The 19,997-nt window shown below is 38.8% G+C and overlaps 2 protein-coding genes across 2 annotated transcripts; both read left to right on the top strand.

The window, feature by feature from the left end:
- Positions 1 to 407: 407 nt before the first annotated feature.
- Positions 408 to 8,832, top strand: taok3b (TAO kinase 3b). Its single transcript, XM_031278088.2, has 8 exons — positions 408 to 1,181; positions 2,030 to 2,266; positions 2,416 to 2,544; positions 2,680 to 2,883; positions 3,975 to 4,214; positions 4,908 to 5,120; positions 5,441 to 5,623; positions 6,999 to 8,832. Exons 2-8 carry the CDS (start codon positions 2,081 to 2,083, stop codon positions 7,158 to 7,160), a joined length of 1,317 nt encoding a protein of 438 aa, XP_031133948.1. The 5' UTR covers positions 408 to 1,181; positions 2,030 to 2,080; the 3' UTR covers positions 7,161 to 8,832.
- Positions 8,833 to 11,368: 2,536 nt separating this feature from the next.
- Positions 11,369 to 13,057, top strand: m17 (IL-6 subfamily cytokine M17). The gene is made up of 3 exons (XM_031277949.2): positions 11,369 to 11,538; positions 11,976 to 12,124; positions 12,278 to 13,057. Exons 1-3 carry the CDS (start codon positions 11,484 to 11,486, stop codon positions 12,740 to 12,742), a joined length of 669 nt encoding a protein of 222 aa, XP_031133809.1. The 5' UTR covers positions 11,369 to 11,483; the 3' UTR covers positions 12,743 to 13,057.
- The last annotated feature ends 6,940 nt before the right edge of the window (positions 13,058 to 19,997 follow it).

Below are 19,997 nucleotides of genomic sequence, written 5' to 3'. Positions count from 1 at the left end.
GTAGCAAAAGTATTATTTTTCCAAAATACAAGTAGCCTTATGTTCACAGAGGAAAACATTTTTTTAATCTCAGTGTTACGTCAATATGGGTCTCCCCCCCCATATTCTTTGTTGAAAAAAAACTTTAAATAAAAAACTTTTTTTATAAAAGGTATCATAATGCTGTTCTATTTTTAAAAATATGATACTATAATCAAATAGGAGTGGATTTGGTGAAAATGTATAATTATATGCAATTTTCATTTTGTTTTAAATACTGACTTACTATGCTATCCATATAAGTGGGCATTTTTCCTACCATATTAGTTTTCAATTCTAAAAGATAATCCTGTAATAGAGCCTAATGTGAAATCATTTTAGGCTGGTTGAGAAGTGCCTGTAGTATTGCGGTGTCTCTTTAAAGGAAGGGGGAGTGTAGAAAGAGGGACTGAGGAAAGAGATGAATAGAAGGCACCAGAACCACCTACCATGACCAAGTGCGCTGTAAATGTAGGACAGAAATTCGAGTGGAATACAAACGGATCATCAAGCGAAATATTCGAGGGAAAACCATGTTTGGACGTGCCTTATCTGATTCATATATTTTTCAATATGGTACCACATGCGATCATTGGAACACAGGAAAAGTATTTTTCCTCCCAAACATTTCTTGCATTTTGAAACGGAAAAGAAGAGTGGCAGTAAAATACACCCCTGTGCTATCTATCTCCGATTATCAATGGTAGGCATTGCATAATTCACCCTTATCCACCGGAGCCATTTGGTTCCTCTCCTCTTTGAGAAGAGGGGGACGCCAGAAAAAAACGACTACATCCAGTAGCTGCCTTCTCGGTGGTGCCTGCAATTGTTTGGCAATGCCCTTTTCTCTCTTAGGAAGAACTTGCAGACACTAGCGGGGAAACAAGCAGGGGAAGGATGCATTTAAAGCTGGATGTGTGCTGCATTCAGGGAGATTCGGCAATAATAGCAGCTCTAGCAGAAACAGCGAGTGCGGAGGGCCTGGGAAGCCCCCAGCCCCACTATCTCCTCCTTTTCCTCCCCCCCTGCAGGACCATGCTTGCGTGAGGGATGAGGCTGTGCACAGGGACACCAGGCCAGAGCTGCGGCCTACTTCTCACAAGAGCCGGTCTCTCGACTGCAAGATCTGTGAACACATTGCCACCATCAAATCAGCATCTTTGGTACGCAGCTTTCTCTCTCTCTCTCTCTCTCTCTCTCTCTCTCTCTCTCTCTCTCTCTCTCTCTCTCTCTCTCTCTCTCTCTCTCTCTTCGTTTGCATAAAAAAACGCGTGTGCTCGCGCGTGTGTGTATGTACGTGTATGCGTGCTGGCGGTGGGGGGAGGAGGGGAGGGTAGGGGTGTCTGTGTTCTCAGCTGTACATCTGTAGTCATGGCAACCAGATCCTGTTAATGGATGTCATTTTTTTCCATCCTCAGCTTCCCTCTCTGCCTCTGCTTTTATGTCTGTGCATTGCATGTATATGTATTCCATACAAATCTCTGCCTGATGTCTACTACCAGTGAGATTTAGTTTTTGTTAGATTGTAAATGGTGCATTTCCATATCTTCTCTCATGCCTGTCTTAATAGGCATTTTACAGATTGATCTTGAGCCTGGTATCATATGGATGTCACGTTTGGTGCTGAAGTGATTGATGGATTAATTCATGTTGCTTTCTAGTAATCAGAGTCAATTGTAATTCAAAGTATGGATGGGATTAAATAGCAGAGCATCTGTATATTGATGAACTTCACCTTTTTTTTGTGTGACACTGTCTGATGCTGGAAGGCATTGATACCATAAACCATAAAGGATTGTCCGTCTTCTGTATCAACCCTTATCAAGTTCTTGGGTTATTGGATGTGGGGTAATCTGCAAACTGATTACTTTCCAGTTTGTTCTGTTTTTAGGCCATAGCCTCTTACTTACCAGTTGTCTGTCATCTTTTTCCTTCTGTCTCCACCATGGCAGTTGTTCATTCAGCCTGCTCTGTTTCTTTTACTTCCTGCTTCCTGTGTCCCTCTGTCTAGGTCATCAGGTAGATCCAGGAGCATGAGCAGGACTTTGAGCTGCGGGAGCAGATGTCTGGGTATAAGCGCATGCGGCGGCAGCACCAGAAACAGCTGATCGCCCTGGAGAACAGGCTAAAGGCCGAGATGGATGAGCATAGGCTCCGGTTGCAGAAGGAATTAGAGACACATGCGAACAACACTTACATTGAGCTGGAAAGACTGGCCAAACGCCACGCTGCACAAACAGATAAAGAGGTACAGCCTCAATAGGTGCTATTTATAAATTAAGTGGAAACTATAGAGCAATTTAATTCACTTCATGCTAAACTTGGGTCATAGGCATGTATGGCAGTTAAGAGATCAATAAAGGGTGTTAATTTAAAATGTTGAATGTCTCTTCACAGATGAAGTCAGTTGCAGCTGAAGAGAGGAGGATCCAGCAACAGATTGTTGCTCAGCAAAAGAAAGAGCTAACTAATTTCTTAGAGAATCAGAAAAAGGAGTACAGGCTTTGCAAAGACAAGATCAAAGAAGTAAATATCATGAACAATGCAAAATTTATGATCTCATATATTATATATCTGTTCAATATGAAACTTGTTATCTTTGAGATTGTCTTCAGATAATTCACACTCCTTCCAATGTGTTTTTTATGTGTGTCTGTCTAGGAGATGGATGAAGACCCTTGTACACCCAAGGAGGAGAAGCAGGAGCGTCTGTCCAGGCACAAAGAAACAATACAGCGCTCTCAGGCTGAGGAGGAAGCTCATCTGCTAGCCCAGCAGAGGCTAGTCTACGACAGGAGCTGCAGGGCCCTCAAACGCCGGAGTCTGGTCAGGAAGCATGAGTTTGAACAGGAGCAACTGAGAGAGGTAATGTGATTTCCTGACATTACATAACATAATGTGAAATGTGCAGACAATATCAAAATGAAATATCCCAATTTTGGATACAACTTTTTTCAGAAGATGTTTGGACACAAGACTATTTTGTGAAATGATCATTGCCAGTTAAACCAAATGTCAGGGATAAGACATTATAAATGTCAGGGATAAGGCTACAGTGAATAGTTTTCATTAGGAATCATTTGTTGATTATTGTTTAATAAATCAATGATTAATATAATAATTACTTATGCACCCTGAAGGGATTTCTTCAAAGTGCTACTCTATATATATATTTTATATATATAATACATTTTTATGACATGAGACAGAAATTGGGAATCTGGAATCAACAAAGATGTGGGATTTTTACTTTGCAAATCTACATTTCCACAGTGGGTTTTAACAAGGCAGTAAACATGGTGGCCTTCAGAGCAAGCCACGTTATGCTTAACAAAATAGCTTATTCTGACCCTATAAAACATTTTCAATTTTGACTTTTTCTGACACTTCAAACGGTGAGCTTGAACGAAGGGTTTGCCCATTGACAACTAGAATGCATAATTTTGCATTTTCACACTGTATTTTATAGCAGAGGTGGGCCAACATCACTAACAATGACATGCTAAAATTATTATATTTAGTGTTGCTATTGTTTAGGCCGTCATTTTCTAATTGAATTGATCACGAGACGAGTTACAATCTGGGTGACTTACCACCTCTTTGGGAAACCCTGTGTTGATTATGTTAAATTGTCATCATCTACATAAGTGTATTGAAGTGACACTGCATTTATGAAATATATCAGCAAAAAGAAACAAAAGAATTGGACCTAACACTGAATATTGAGAGGCACCAAAATTATCCAGTGGAAGCAGTCAAGTGCTTTGCTTTAATAAGAAACTATGTGCAATGCAGTGCTCACATGTAGAAACATAGTGCTAAGATACACAGCTCTGGTGATTTGTTTTTCTTTTAGTGTTCACAATTAAATCAATAAACCTTACAGAATGTTTGGAAAGCTGAATCTGTGTATGTTTGTCATTAAATACGACATTACATCAAACATGTTGTCGCAGGAGCTGAACAAGAAGAGGACCCAGAAGGAGATGGAACATGCTCTGATGATCCGGCAGGACGAGTCCACCCAAGACATGGAGCGTAGACAGCTGCAGATGTTGCAGAAGCTGCGTATTGAACTCATGCGACTGCAGCACCAGACAGAGCTCGAAAACCAGGAGGAGTACAACGGCCGGCGGCAGAGAGAACTACACAGGAAACACACTCTGGAGCAGCGGCAGCAGCCCAGAAACCTCAAGGTGGCTGGAACTTTCTCTTTGCCGCTATGTGGTTATTTACTGAGTTGATATCCAGAAAACTTTATTTCAAGAAGTTTTAAAAGTTAGTTTATTTAAAGGGACATGTCATGTTTCATGACAGGAGGATTACATAATTGGTTTGATATGAAGGCTCTGCAGGTACTGTACATCTGTCACCTCCACTATTCTGCACTTCTGACATTCAGTTTGCCTAAAAATGGACCTGTTATTCTAAATTGCCCTTTAAAAATCTGTAGAAAACAAACATTAATAATGTTGCCATGACAACTGCTCCAAAATATTTCTATATCTTTCACAAATGTCTTTTCTCCTCCCTTTATCTATTGGAGGTTTAGTTCGCTTCACCTACAATGTTGAGGTGAAAGCTCACTTTCTGTATGCAAACTGAAATGTTGAGGGTTACTGCGAAACATTTTTTTATTTATTTATACCATAGTTGTTTGGTTGTCAGTTAAATAAAGAGAGATACTGCAAGTCATATAGCTAACTGTTCACTTTTTTAATAGTTTTTTTTTTGTTTAGTAGAATTATTTTGCATCCATGTTAAAATCAAACTAAACCAGTTACTAAAACCATGTTTTGCCATAATTGAATTACTTTTGATTGTGTTCATCTGAATGTAACATGAAAGAACAGGACACTAACATTTATTTCTCTTTTTACCCTCTGTAGGCGCTGGAGATGCAGATCAAGAAACAGTTCCAGGATACTTGCAAGGTGCAGAACAAGCAGTACAAAGCCCTTAGAAACCATCAGCTGGAGGTCTCTCCTAAAGGCGACCATAAGAACATCCTTAAGAGCCTAAAAGAGGAACAGACACGCAAGCTGGCCATACTGGCTGAGCAGTATGAGCAGAGCATCAACGAGATGATGGCTTCACAAGCGGTACGAGGATCCTGAAGCATCTTGTCATGAATAGCAAAAGTGGGCCTCATTCATCATTTGTATGTTTTATTTATATATATATATATATATATATATATATTTTTGTACAACACATTTGCTCTTCACCTCAGACTTACAAACAGTCACAACTATATGTGCATCAACCACCAACTTTATCAAACGTGAATTTTTTGAGTTCTGTTTAATGTTCTTTCGTACATCTTTCTCAAAAATTGTTGGCCTGTAGTTCGATAAATGAGGCCCAACCTATGCTTGTTGTTAATGTGTTTGTAACTACCTCTGTCTCGCTGGGTCTCTAGATGCGACTAGACGCAGAGCAGGAAATAGAGTGCCAAGCTCTGAAGCAGCAGCTGAAGCAAGAGATGGAGCTCCTGGACGCCTACCAGAGAAAAACCAAGTCACAGATGGAGACCCAACACGAGCGAGAGCAGCAGAAACTTGAGCAGAAGGTCTCCATACGCAGGGCACACCTTGAACAGAAGGTAGGTTTGAGATCGAAGCCATTCTAAAATACTTCAAATGAATGCAGCTTGATACCTTACTGTATAAAGAAATGACCTCAGGATGGATAAATGTCCAGAGATGCACCTTATATGATGACAGCAGTGGTGTTGGGATTTTTTTTCCCACAATTTAGTGCACTGCTAGTGATCACAAATATGGGGGGAGACGTTGGGTTCAGTTACCTCTGGTTTTCCTGGACATGCAAGTTTGCAGTTGGGAAGGCAGTGTGGATTACACAAATTCCTGATTGGTTGGAATTGCACAGTTGGGGGTGATGTGTCACTCGCCCTACTGTTGAAGCTCATCGCTGGCAGGTGAAAAGAAGTGGCTGGTGACTCTGCAACCTTTTTCAGGTTAACAGTAGAGTTAGTAAAAATGGCTGCAGTGCACAAGAAATTGGGGATTTCAAACTGGCAGAAAACTGGCAAAAAATAAATAAATTCTTCAATGTAAAACTTCTGTTCATGGAGTGGTGCTTGAGGAAGCTAGTTATTATTCAAAGGCCTTTATTTGTGGTTGACATTGACTTTACTTCCTCATTGTTAGGAGTCCCACAGACCCCAGTGCTGTATGCACAAAATATAATAATAATTTAAAACTCAAGTTTTTTATTCAAATATCTTTAGCCATGGCTCTTGGGATGGCAATGTTGGTCGGTGGGTTGGTCCACTACTTTGGACTGAAAAATCTCAACAACTATTAGACGGATTGTCACGAAAGGTGGTACGTATATCTGTCTCCCTCAAGACTGATGTCATCATCAGGTCAAACATCTGAATTTGTCCAATCAGCTGTACTTTGTGTTTAGTGCTAATTAGCAAATGTTAGCATGATAACAAGCGAAACTAAAGATGTTGAGCATGGTAAACCTGCTTAGATTCAGCATGTTTACAGTGACACTGACAGAGAGTAAAAGGAAATGTATCTTATCCTAGAAATATCTTATGTGCAAAGCTGACATTTTGGTCCATGAGATTGCATTTTATTATCAATTCATGTGACGATTATTTTCTTGATTAATTTTACTGAAAAAATGACGTAATGATTAATCAATAATTAAAATAGTTGCAGAATAATTTCATTCTGATTGACTTATCAAATAATTGTTTCAGATTTCGAGGTAGTGCTAAAGGTAAGGAGAGCCACCACTGACAGTACGATTTATCCTTTAGGAACCAAACCATGAATATTTACACTAAATTTCCTATCAATCTGGCGAGTAGCTTTGTGTCATCTTACTTTGAAAATGTTGGGGTTACTGACAACAAAGCCCCATCTCTAGCAGGACAAAACACCAGCTTAAAGTTAGAGTCCATATAATAAAATAACTATCGTCATGTTTTTTGATTACAGATTGAAGAGGAACTGGCAGCACTTCAGAAGGAGCGCACCGAAAGGATCAAACACTTGTTGGAACGTCAGGACAGAGAAATTAACGCTTTTGACACAGAAAGTAGAAGCCTTGGCTTCAGAAGCCTGGAATCTCTGGACTTCCCCAAAGAAGACAACAGATGAAAGTGGATTTATCTTTAGAGGACAACAAATCCGTGCCCTTTTTTGCGTCCACTTAACCGTTTGTCACGTCCATGGTGACAAAGCTGGATAACTTTCTCTATTGCTTTTCTTCTCTCTTAGATATTGCATCTTTGATTCGAGGTGTTATGTGCAATGAGAACTTCTTTTGTGAAACTTGAAGGGTGAAAGGAAAACAAAAAAAATCTACAACATGTCAATAAAAATCAAACCTAGTCAGTGTAACTCAAAACTTATGTGTTAAAAATAGACTCTTTCCTCCATGCCATTCACTCCTTTTGGTATGAATTGAATAAATCAGGAAATTTTAGTAAAATTGGCACTTTGATATGTTAAGTAGAAACCCATCATGTTTGTATGATGCTTAATGTGTGTGTTACATAGAGGACATTGTGGAATGTGAGCTGCGGACTCCCCCGTGGTGTTAAGCTGCTTTGTCTTTTCTATTGGTTTTATTTTATTTTATGTTATGCTCTGAATGTGAATATTACTGTATGGGGTCACTGGATAGAGTCAGAGTTTATTAATTTATTATTTTGGTCATACTTCCATATAGTGCTTATGCATACAGTATACTGTGGTCTCACATTTCTAGGCAACAGTTCTTACCTTTTCTTTTATTTGATATATAGGATCAATTGGAATTCGTTTGATCAACCCGTTTATCTTATCACAATTCAAGATCCCACTTGGTAAAACTGCTTATTATTGCATGCACTTTAAGGACAAATTCAGGTTGTGAAGTGAAGCATGAATCTGTCAGAGATTTTAGCTGTTTGTAAATAAAAGCATTTTTTGTTTTTTGTTTTAAGCCTATGGATACTGGACATAAGCGCCATATTTGATATGATAATTTCACAAATGCCTTTATTTAAGTTGTGCCTGAAGCAGATTTAAGTTTAGTGTTTGTTATATCTATATTTTATTTACTGAGGCCGGCACCATTTTGTTTTGGTTTCATCTAAACTTGTGAATCATTTATTGTTCACTAATCAAAGTTCTTGTAAAGGAAAATGGTGAGACTTGTGCTGTATAACTTTTGATATGAATATTTGTACATGAGAATATAGCTAGAACATACAGAGACACTGGTCTATTACTGATAACAGAGCTTAACGATAAAGATTTTGCTTCGTTTTTGTTTTATAATATAGAGATATGGTCATACAATAACTCAATATATTGCTAAGTCAAATCACTAGACTCAGATTGTATAAATGCTGGTGGATGGAACCACAGACTTCTTATAATATCAGTATGGTGATCTTTTATGGATTGACGGTTCAACAAAAGCAAACACAACATGTGGGTCCAGATTGCATTTGAGTAATTAGTGTCTAATGATCAGATTTACATATTTTTTGCCATGTTCATTATGGTCGTTGAACAGGTTGCACAATGTTTCCATTTATACTGAATGGAAAGATAATTGTTTGGTGCTTAATTTCTAATACCACTTTTAGCCTTGTAGTTTTTTGTCTTGGAGAGACGATTGATTTTTACAAAATGTAAACATGAAGCATTTTGAAACCCCCTCTGAGTCAAAACACTACTAAGTTTTTCAAACACTCATGACATATTTAGAGTACCCCATGCAGTGAAACCCTCTAAAAATGAAGTATATGTATGAAAAAATAAATACTATTTCATCACGGGTCGGTTTTTTAAACACTGTTTAATGTGGTGGTCTTGAATGCAACCCTGTTTTGTTTGACAGGTATTTATTTAACTGTTTTGTTTTTTTCTTTTCATTTCAGAGCCATAACTTGTATTAATGTTCGGTCATGTTCCTCACAGGGCTGAAAGGTGGAAGATGTCCCCTGAATTCACAAAGTATTTTAAATGGAGGAATATAATGACATTCAATTTCTGATGGCAATATAACTTAAACGCTCTTGTTTTACATGTAGAAACCTAAAATTCTGAATTGGTTATGTTTGACCAGAGTGTGTTCCGAAGTTGAGTGGCTTCACTAGATTTTTCAGCCTTTTACATTTTCACAAACTTTCTGAAATTTGATGAAAAAGTTTCTCATATGCAGTAAGGCCTTTTGTCTGGTCACATATAACTGAAGCCTTGTGAACAAATGGTTCCATAAAAAAGTGCTATTGGGGTGCTTGAGTAAGGTTTGCCTGAGAGCTTCAGAATGGTTATGAACCTTACAATTTGTGTGAATTTTATGTTACTAGAAATATGTATTTAGTTAGAATAAAGGGGACTTTCCTAAACAACCTTATTCACCATTTCCTGTGCAGTTCAAAGACAAAATAAAAGAGATTCTGTTGAAAAAAAAACTGTCTCAATCGACATCCTGCATCTTATGACAGTGCATTTCTTATCCTTTGTGGTTGAATTTCCTTGTAATGATTGCTTATGTGGTTGAAGACTTCTCACTTTTGCTTTTCTTTGGTGTGATGTGACCGCTGTGACCTACAGTATATAAAATGCTGTTTATTGTAATTGACTGTAAATCTACAAACATACATGTAGGTTAAAGATAACTTGTGAAAACCACAACCCTGAGATGGGAACATGAGGTGAGAGGGAAGTTACACTGTGGAGCGTGTTATCTAGGCTTCCTTACACTTCAGGGTAAACTTGATTTAGGGTGTTGATTTGGGGCTTTTTTTGCATACCTGTACTGTATATGCTGGCAGGAATCCGACTGTAGTTTCCTTGAATTGTCGACGTTTGCGGCACCATCTGCAGCCATTGCCCGCCTCACCACAGCCCTCTATTATCCCCTGGGGCAACTGGAAAGCCCCGAGGATGGCAGTAGAGTGGTTAGCCTTTACCTGCAGTAGTGCTGACAGTGTTGTGGTGGGTCGAGTTCCCCGACTTTTCTCAAGTAGTCAGTAGTTTGACAGCAATGTAGCATCGAGTGTGGACCCATGAAACAAAGACATTACCAAATAACATCAGATCGCCTCTCAGTGAGCTGTTTCTGTCTGCAGTCTGACCTCATTAACCCTGTGATGCAGACAGCAGTTGTAACACATCATAGGGTGTCTCCAAGCGGAAGTGACCATCATTTCTAGAAGTCAGTGGTGACGAAGATGAGATTAGACAAGATATGAAAACCCCAGTTTGTGTTATTTTAATATTTTACATAATCCTTCTAGTTCCCTCCTTACATACTTCCCAAACAAATCACTGGAGGATGCAATACTATCTTATGTCATGATGAATTCATCCTCTGATAACATGAGCACAGCCTGTCAGAAGCTTTTTGGTGTGACAACCAGTGTGATGACATTAACAAATTGCTTAATTTAGCTAAGCAGACCCTCCCCTTTACGCACTTGTAAAAGTTTCTGATTGAGAAATGCATTTCCTGACTTTGCCAGCTTCCTGCACAAATGCAGTTATATACTGACAAAATTAAGCAGAACCCGATCAAAGTCAAGAGAAGATGAAGAAGTAAATATGAGAAGTTGATCTTAGACTACTTCTCAGGGATTGTTTACATGACACCTCTCATTATTTCAGACCCAATTCTACTTTATACACTCTATACACTACATGTGGGCACCAATAAATGCATATGTGTGTGTTTGTTGTTGAATGATTTAAGTCATATTTAAGCCAGTAAAGACATGGGAAGAACCACATTAATCTATTTTGGTATTAGATTATTACAGTACAGGTTTTCTTAAAGAACATTTGTATGCTTTCACTTGAATTCCTCAAGGTACATTTGCTCTTATTATGTAGAAAGTGCATACAAAACATAATCATTGTGCAATTTAGCAGGTGTGAAAAAGTAAAAGTGAGCTTCCCACAGTGCACAGAGTTCTCACCTTCTCACCCACACTCTCTAGAGGGCGGTAAACTGTGTCAAAGGGTATAGGCTGACCTCAGTCCTTAGGGTTAGGGTTAAATTATTTTCATGCATGGCTGACATGATTTTCAAAATTCAGCAGATTCATCTTCCTCAAGCGATATTCATGTATCACATTTCTAGTATATTTTTCTGTGCCTGAATAAAAAGGAAGTGCTATTAACAATACTCAGTGCTACACTGGATGGTCACATGTTTAATAAAAGGCCTAATTAGACAACATCCCTAAATGCCTGCTCTGTGACGAGGCATGTTGGGGCATGAGCCACTTATTAGATATAGAGGAAAAAGAAAAAAAATGCACATCTAAAAAAAAGGAGGAAATTCTGGGAAATTTGGTTGCCTCACAAAGTGCACGTCATTTCCTCCTCTGACAAATGTGTGGTTTCTGTCTTTAAAAAAAAGTTTTAAAGGAGTGTGATTATGACAAGTCTGTGTAATTTGCCTGTGATACTGAGTGGAGAATGAATGGTCATGTAAAGAGTATGAATTTTCAACAGTTTATGGAACAAGCAACAAGTAAGTTTTATTACATCTACTTTTCTATTAAAATATATAAAAAGTTGCATCTTTTCTTTCCATTGTGCACGTTATTGTGGTTATTTTCGGTGCCTTACAGCTGTTGTGAAACTGACTGAAGTTTCAGATTGAACTTTACTGCTTCACAGTTCTTTTAAACATAGATCAGTTTTTCAACAGTTTGGAGAATCTTGCCAATGTTTAAAGAGACTGACAATGTTTGTTGGCATCTAAACATACTTTAACTATAATATATGATTTTGTAAAATGTCTGAACTAATAATATATCAGACCTCTAGTGTTCTTTTTTCACCGGTTGAAATAAAGTGAAAAGTCTATTTTTATCACTCCTGCCTTCCACTTATGGCTTCACCACGAAGTTCCCCTCACTGCTGGGATGTAGGATAACCTAAACTGACCAGTTCCTTTCTCCGCAGCATTACTCTCTCTCCTGCTGGTTATGGCTGTTGATTCAACAAGAACTGTGGCAGCAAGCAGAAACCAGCAGTGTGGGAATCCTCTGCAGCAGACTCTTAAGCTAAGCAGACTTATACAGAAGGAATCTGTCGACCTAATCAAAACATATGTGAGTATAGGCATAAAACTGCTTAAACTGCGTTAAATCCTCATCTGCTTGTTCAGTACTCCACCCTTTTACCTTTTTTAGACATAGATGCAGACTATTCATGTTCCTCTTTAAGATGTGTGGCTTAATTTGTATCTGATCTTTATTTTTCAGAAAGCCTCTCAAGGAGAAATGTCAGAGCTCTTCTGCAAGGTGTCAGTTAACAACATCCCTGACCCTAACATCTCCGGCATGGAGCACTCAGAGAGGATAGTGAGCATCTACACACATCTCCAAGACTTCCTCCCACATTTCAACCGGGTGTACGATCAGCAGACAGACTTGCAGTCATCCACAAGCCCGCTGCTGACCGAGCTAAACAGTGTAAGGGCTCACAGCATTAACCTGGCTACACTCACAAACAGCCTCTATCAGAGCCTCTTCCCTAACCTGCCTGTACCAGAGCCAGCAGGAAGGCCGACAACACTACCTCCACCTCAGAACGTCTTCCAGCAGAAAGTCTACGGCTGTGTGGTCCTGAAGACTTACAAGGAGCTCCTGTTAAATGTTTCTCGAGAACTGAGGACTCTAAAAAGCAAAATGTGCATAAGGAGGATCCAAATAAACACATTTTTCTGAGGATGACCTAATACTGGCCACAGTCAGTTTTCATCAACACTTTCATCACTGGGTTGATAAAGACTTTAAAGGATATGTGAGTATGAAGGTGGCTGGTACATCAGTGTAATGAAGCCTATTTATGTTATTTAATATTTATTTTCTTGTTTATGATAAGAGGAATGCTGATCAAGAGTGTGAATGTATATATATATATATATATATATATATATTAAAATGATGTATATTTAATTTGTATAATATGTAATGTTCTACTTTGCTGATATAAACTTATTTGCTGTATAATTATTAAAAGATACTTGCAGATGATCTTCATTTCTGAGTGGGGTTGCATCAATTTTAGCAACATGGAAGTGACTAGAAAAAGGACAATCTTAATCACATATTTCCATGCACTACATGTGTCTTCTTATTCGCCAAACTCAATCTGAGTAACAATATATTTGTTTCTCTACTTTAAACAAAGATTGTCTGTGCAAAACAAAAGAGTATAATTTCTGCTGGAAGCATCATATGCTGTGTTGTGCACAGAATAAGTCCATCCAGAGGGGTTAAAAGAAAATCAGGAAGCTACTGAGACGCTGACTGTGTGATATCAGCTCAGAATGACGCATGTGTTCAACACAAGGCAGTATTGGATAGGAAAGATTTCATGAAACTGGCGGGCTGTCTGGCCAGTCACAAGGTGTGTGTGGGTCAGAGAACTGTACGTGTTGTTTGCACTCTTGCATCCTCATATAGATGGAGACGCAAGTGTGTGAAGGGTGGGATGGGGAAACCAGAAAAGTTGAAATTCTGCAGAAAACCCCTTTTTTAAATAGATGAATAACAGACACTGCACACACACTTGTCATATATAGCCTATATATTTATAAAATAAAATACCAAATATATTTGTTTGAATGAAGTAATGCTTAACTAAACTTTCCTCAGATCACAAGCTCTCAGGAAACTGGAAGTAGATGGAGGATTCACTCTGGGTCATGAATCAAGTTCCCTGTTATAACTCTGCTTTATTTATAGCACAAAAACAGAGGGCACCTCAGGACAACAGTCATTCTTCAGTAGGTATTCATTTTCACTAACCACTTATGCTTATGCTTTACAAGACCACAGAGAGGTATAAAGTTTACCACCCTAGCAGATACAGTATTTGTGAAAATGAAGACACCTTGGACTAGTCACAAGTCTTCCCTGTAAAACACTCTCTAATCCACCTGACTTGGAGAAACACAAAATAACCTGCACAATTTCAACGCCAACACAGGGAAAACATGCAACAGAACTGGACAGGCCTGGAGACTGAACCCAGCACCTATTGTAGTTGCTGTAACCATTGATCCACCTGTCATCAGCACATCACTATGAAAATGTCTTGACTTCTGCAACAGCAAAACAATGTATACATTTTGTCAAACTACTGTTTCCAAGGTAAAGGACAGTCCTGACTGACAGAAAAAAATACATGGTGCAGGAATGAAGGATAGGCTACTTCTAATTGATATACTGTACATGTGTTTGAAATTCGTGCTGAGCGTCACAAAAAACCCCCCCCAGCTTTAAGATAATGTCGATTTCAAAGGTAATAACTTAAAATAATGGAGTCCACTGCAACCTATTTCAGGACACATTACATTTCACATTACAGTTGTGTTATGATCCTGTGTTTGGTTCTGGTTTTGTCGGTGGCTTTTTTTGTGTTTGTGCTTTTTCTCCTCTCCTCTCTGCATATGTGTGGCAGGGGGCGTGGCTGGCTTCTCCAGGCAGCTAACAAGGCACACCTGTATCCATTCACCTCATCACTCTCTTCATATAAGCCTGGTCTTCACTCTGCTACTCTACTGGATAATTCCATCATGTTTGGATAGCATGCAACAAGTTCTTCTCTTTAGAATCCCAAGTGGACAGTTGTTTCTTAAAACTGTGGAAGAATGTACCTGACGGTATACTATATGTATTTGTGGTGCTGAAAAAAAAGTGGCCAGAGGTACGTATATCTTTTGAGACCAGATTAAAAAAACATCAGTGTGTCCTCCATCAGTGGGTTCCATCTCCTCTGAGATGTTTAAGCTGAGTTATGAGTCACTTCCTGTTTGGAGAGTTGATAAAATGTTTTTACTCTTCGTCCTAAAAGAAGACAAACATGTTGGGAATGATTTCTTCCTCTGAGGCGTTTTAATGAGTTTAGGCACAGGCGACACACATAAGAGACTCCTTTTAAAAAAAAATAATACATGATTGGCAAATGTGGGATTTGAACTCACAGAGTGAGACCTTCAGACTGCAGAACAGTTCCTTCTCCAGTTGAGCTCTCAGCACTCTGAAAAGTCATCTCAATATTTCAACCACACAGTCGCTTCACTTCTGTGAAGCAGGTTTTAGGTTATTTCATGAATAGATAAATACTTGCACTATATTAAAGGGTTTTATTGGTTATCACTTATGTCTTAGAAACTGTTAAGGGGTTTTCAAGGATTATCTGCACATTTAAGATGTTTTAATGGATTATCTGCATGTTAAAAAGTTTTTAAAAGGCAACAAAAGAAAAAGACAAGGTTGATGAAGGTGAAGTTTCTTCTTTCTCAATGAATCTTGTGGTTATCACCCCCCGGAGATGGTCCAGGGTGGAATTTGCAAACATTTACAAATTTCCACGGGAAAAAAAATGAATTAACACTTTTTTTTTTTTTTTTTTTTTTTTAAGTCTGCAGGCTGCTCAGATGAAGCTTTGAAGGTTATAGAACGTATTCAGAATGATATTAACGTTTCTTTTGTGATTTAAAAAACAAAACAAAAAAACAAACCTAGTATAGAAAGTCCAAAAGTCATTAAGTCAAAGTATAGCATGCCAGAGAAAGTCTGGAAGAACTCAAAATAAAAAACTGCAAAAAAAGTCCAGACTGGGGATCAAACCAGGGGTGAGAGTCTGTAGTGCCTACTTTCTGCTGCTAGTTCGAGCATTGTTATCCACTGAGCCAGCATGCCACCAAATAACTCATTTTGAAAATAGTATGTGGGAAAAAATATTAAAGTCAGTATAGTATGTCTAAAAAGTGGTAAAAAAAAAAAGTGATAGTCATCGTATAGTATGTCAAAAATAGTCAGTCGAAAAAAGTAACAGCATAGTATGTCAAAGTCTGAAAGAACATGCAAACTCAATAAAAAAGGGCATGCCCATACTGGGAATCGAAACTGGGTCAGAGTCTGCAGTGCCTACTTGGTGCTAATTGGAGCAGTGCAAACCCCTGAGCCTCTGTGCCACCAAATAACTGTTGTTGAAAACAGTCATGGCATAATATGTTTGAAAAAAGGTAAAAAGTCATAGTTTATGTTAAAGGTGCAATATATAATACTGACAGCTAGTGTTTAAAATAGTTACTGCAGTACAAATTCAAAATACTGGAGTTGTCTCCCCCGCCCCCTCCCTCCCGACTCGAAGTTCATGTTGGTTGCCAGGCTGAGACTGCAGCATCCACAACAATGTTGCTAGAAGCTTGTCTCACATAGCCAGACATTACTTCACAGCACAGCGAAGTAGCTAATATTAGATGACATAAATACATATTGTCATAAAAGCCCGTGCTCACGCGGAGCTCTATACCCAACTGACAGGCACACTTTTTCAGCTTAGAATTACGGTAGGAAATGCTAAAAACACAACAACCTCGCGGTCCTCTCCATCCGACGGACAGATACACTTCCTCGGCTTAGCATTATGGTAGGAACCGCTAAAAATAACACAACCTTGCCGTCCTCGCCACCCGACTGAACACACTTTATTGGCTTAAAATTCCGGCAACAATCGCTAAACACACTGCAAACTCATGGTCCTCTCTTTCCTATGTACAGCCCTCCTCTCTTGGCTTAAAATAACTCACCGTTGTCGGCTACGGCCGCTGAACAGGCTACACGTTGTAAACGGCCTTGGCCTACTTACTATCTTTTCTGACCATAATGCTAATGTCAGTATTTTCTCCTTTTGAAATTTCCATTGCATGACGGAATTTCTGTTTTGTGTTTTGGCCTGTGTGTTATCAACTTCCCAGTTTGACAGCCAGGCCGAGTTGCCAGATATACCAGTAAAAACGTAAACCCAGCACGCTACAGCTGTAACATTAGTACAGCCATGAAAGCAGCAAACAAAGAAATGGGATCAACAGAGAAATTCTCCCCAACCCAAAAAAACCCTGGCATGTTTCTAAGAGTTGCATGATCAAAGACGTAACAAACCCTGAGTAAATATTGGAGATGTGAAAAAAACAGTATACTGTATACAGTAAGCTAATTCTAACAATTCTATTTAGGTGAGGTCCTACAACAACGCTTTAGACCAGCGAGTACGGGACAGCATGCAGAGCATCACGCACAAATCAGACAGGTACATAATGAGGGTGGTGAGTGTTAGAGAGTTACTTTAAAAGGTCCATGTCAGTAAAAGTGTAATAAAGAAAGATGCTGTGGATATGGAGGAAATATTTATTCATAATTCAAATTGAAAGTCCAAAGAGAAATTGAAAGATCAAATTAAAAATATTATTTTTTTAAATTTTCCATTGATCAAATTAAAAATATTTTTTTAATTTTCCATTTGGCTTTTCCATTTGGATTTAATATTTGGCTTTTGAATTTAAATTTAACATTGGCTTTTCATTTGGACTTGACACATGTCAATGTAAATGAGGAAGCGTGGCCCAAAGGCTGGTGGGAGGGTCTGAAACGAAAGGGGTGCAGAGGCACCTTATGAACAGCAGGGGGAGCTGACTGCTGGGGAGCACACTATTGAGGAGCATCTGTCTGCAGCTTGGCCACCAGGCTGGCTTATCCTCTTATTTCACATGATAGAAACTGATGATGTAGGCTAAACACAAACCACATTTCATGCAACAGACAACTTCTCTCTTCTGATGTTTTATTTAATTAAGCAACAGTACAAACATGGGTGTGGGTAGCTCTGCTACGTGTGTTTGTGTGTTGTCAGATCTCGAACACACACACACACACACACACACACACACACACACACACACACACGTGTGAGGTGCGTGTCTGCGCTATTCTCCGACATGTACTCCCAACAATCACTTCTAAATTTGAAAAATGGGTAATTTTAAACCTTGTTAATATTGATGACAATGTGTTCAAACGGAAAACGAGCCATATTTCAGGAAATAAACATGATTCTATTGAGACTTCCAGCTGACAGCGGTGTCTGTGAGCATCACTGGCCGGCCGGCAGAGAGGCGATCCCGGCCGCCACCAGCTGGCTGTCCCGTCAGACTGGAGCTTCTGACAACATCGGAGAAAATGTGCAGTTGGCCATCAATGTTTGTAAAACTGCCCATATTGAAACTCTACACAGTTAATTGCTCGCATAAAAAAAGTCTCAATAGTGAATTTAGTGGTGAAATAGCAGACAAAAATTGTAAGAAGTTTCCAGTTGTTTGCTGCTGTTGCTGCTACGGCAAACTCCCGATCTAGATTATAGAATTGATTTCTTTTTTATAATTTCCATCTGCTGTTTCACACACGTTTTCTGTTTGAACACATTGTCATCAATATTAACAAGGTTTAAAATGACCCATTTTTCAAATTTGGATATCGTTTCAAAATCGGAAATCAAATGAACGAAAAAGTAGCCTACACAGGCTGTACAAAAGGCCGTCAATCAGGAGTGATTGTTGTGAGTACGCGTCGGAGAATAGCGCGGACACGCACCTCACACTGCGCGCACCACCCGGAGAAAAAAGTGAGAGAAAAAGGAGAGGTCGCAGTTCGGACGATGACTACCCGGTTGAGATTGTGTGCGTGTGTCCTCGAGATCTGACAACACACAAACACACGTAGCAGAGCTACCCACACCCATGTTTGTACTGTTGCTTAATTAAACATCACAAGAGAGAAGTTGTCTCCATCCGTGTTTTAAACAGACACCCCTGGGGCGAAGTTGGAAACCAGAATCAGCTTTAAATACAGTCCTAATCTAGTCCTCACTAACACGGGCCCAATTATAGTATCTACATGAAAACTTCACTGTTGTTTCATGAAATGTGGTTTGTGTTTAGCCTACATCATCAGTTTCTATCATGTGAAATAAGAGGATAAGCCAGCCTGGTGGCCAAGCTGCAGACAGATGCTCCTCAACAGTGTACTCCCCAGCAGTCAGCTCCCCCTGTTGTTCATAAGGTGCCTCTGCACCCCTTTCGTTTCAGACCCTCCCACCAGCCTTTGGGCCACGCCTCCTCATTTACATTGACATGTGTCAAGTCCAAATGAAAAGCCAATGTTAAATGTAAATTCAAAAGCCAAATATTAAATCCAAATTAAAAGCCAATGTTAAATTGAAATTCAAAAGCCAAATATTAAATCCAAATGAAAAAGCCAAATGGAAAATTAAAAAAAAATAATATTTTTAATTTGATCAATGGAAAATTTAAAAAAAAATATTTTTAATTTATCGCTTCGTTTTCTCTTTGGACTTTCAATTTCTCTTTGGACTTTCAATTTGAATTATGAATAAATATTTCCTCCATATAGTATGTCGAAAAAGTGATAAAGTAATAGTATAGTATGTTGAAAAAAAGTGGAAAAAAGTCATAGTATAGTATGTCGAAAAGAGGGACAAAGTCATAGCATAGTATGTTGAAAAAAGTCATAAAGTCAAAGAATCTGCAGTCTACTTGCTGGTGCAATGCAATCCCCTGAGCCACTGTACCACCACATAATTCATAGCATAGTATGTCAAAAAGTTATAAAAAAGTAATTGCATAGTATGCCAAAAATAGTGATAGTATGTCAAAAGTAATAGTATAGTATGTCAAAGAGTCTGGAAGAACATGCAAACTCCACAAAAAAAGGCTAAGCCCAGACTGGGGATCAAACCAAGGGTGAGAGTCTGCAGTGCCTTCTTTCTGCTGCTAGTTGGAGCATTGTTATGCACTGAGTCACCATGCCACAAAATAGCTCATGTTGAAAACACTCATAGCATAGTATGTCGAAAAGAAAGTGATAAAAGTTAAAAAAAAATCGAAAAAAGTCAGTATAGTATGTCTAAAGTCTGGAAGAACATGCAAACTCCACAAAAAAAAGGGACTGTCCGGACTGGGAATCAAACCTTGGTCTAAGCCTGCAGTGTCTACTTTGCTGGTGCTTGTTGGAGGGATGCAAATCCTTGAGCCACTGTGCCACCAAATAACTCGTGTTGAAAACAGTCCTAGCATAGTATGTCAAAAATGTTATAAAAAAAAGTCATGGTATA

The sequence above is a fragment of the Sander lucioperca genome, chromosome 1, assembly GCF_008315115.2.
Source record: "Sander lucioperca isolate FBNREF2018 chromosome 1, SLUC_FBN_1.2, whole genome shotgun sequence".
In the NCBI taxonomy this organism is placed as follows: domain Eukaryota; kingdom Metazoa; phylum Chordata; class Actinopteri; order Perciformes; family Percidae; genus Sander; species Sander lucioperca.
This window is presented reverse-complemented; position numbering and strand designations above follow the sequence as displayed.

Excerpts from the sequence above, each read along its gene's own strand:
- m17 (XM_031277949.2), top strand. The coding sequence starts at position 11,484 with ATGAATGGTCATGTAAAGAGTATGAATTTTCAACAGTTTATGGAACAA. Across the intron at positions 11,539-11,975 it reads GTTTATGGAACAAGCAACAA|CATTACTCTCTCTCCTGCTG; the intron begins GTAAGTTTTATT and ends CTTTCTCCGCAG. Across the intron at positions 12,125-12,277 it reads TCGACCTAATCAAAACATAT|AAAGCCTCTCAAGGAGAAAT; the intron begins GTGAGTATAGGC and ends TTTATTTTTCAG.
- taok3b (XM_031278088.2), top strand. The coding sequence starts at position 2,081 with ATGTCTGGGTATAAGCGCATGCGGCGGCAGCACCAGAAACAGCTGATC. Across the intron at positions 4,215-4,907 it reads AGCAGCCCAGAAACCTCAAG|GCGCTGGAGATGCAGATCAA; the intron begins GTGGCTGGAACT and ends TACCCTCTGTAG. Across the intron at positions 5,624-6,998 it reads GGGCACACCTTGAACAGAAG|ATTGAAGAGGAACTGGCAGC; the intron begins GTAGGTTTGAGA and ends TTTTGATTACAG.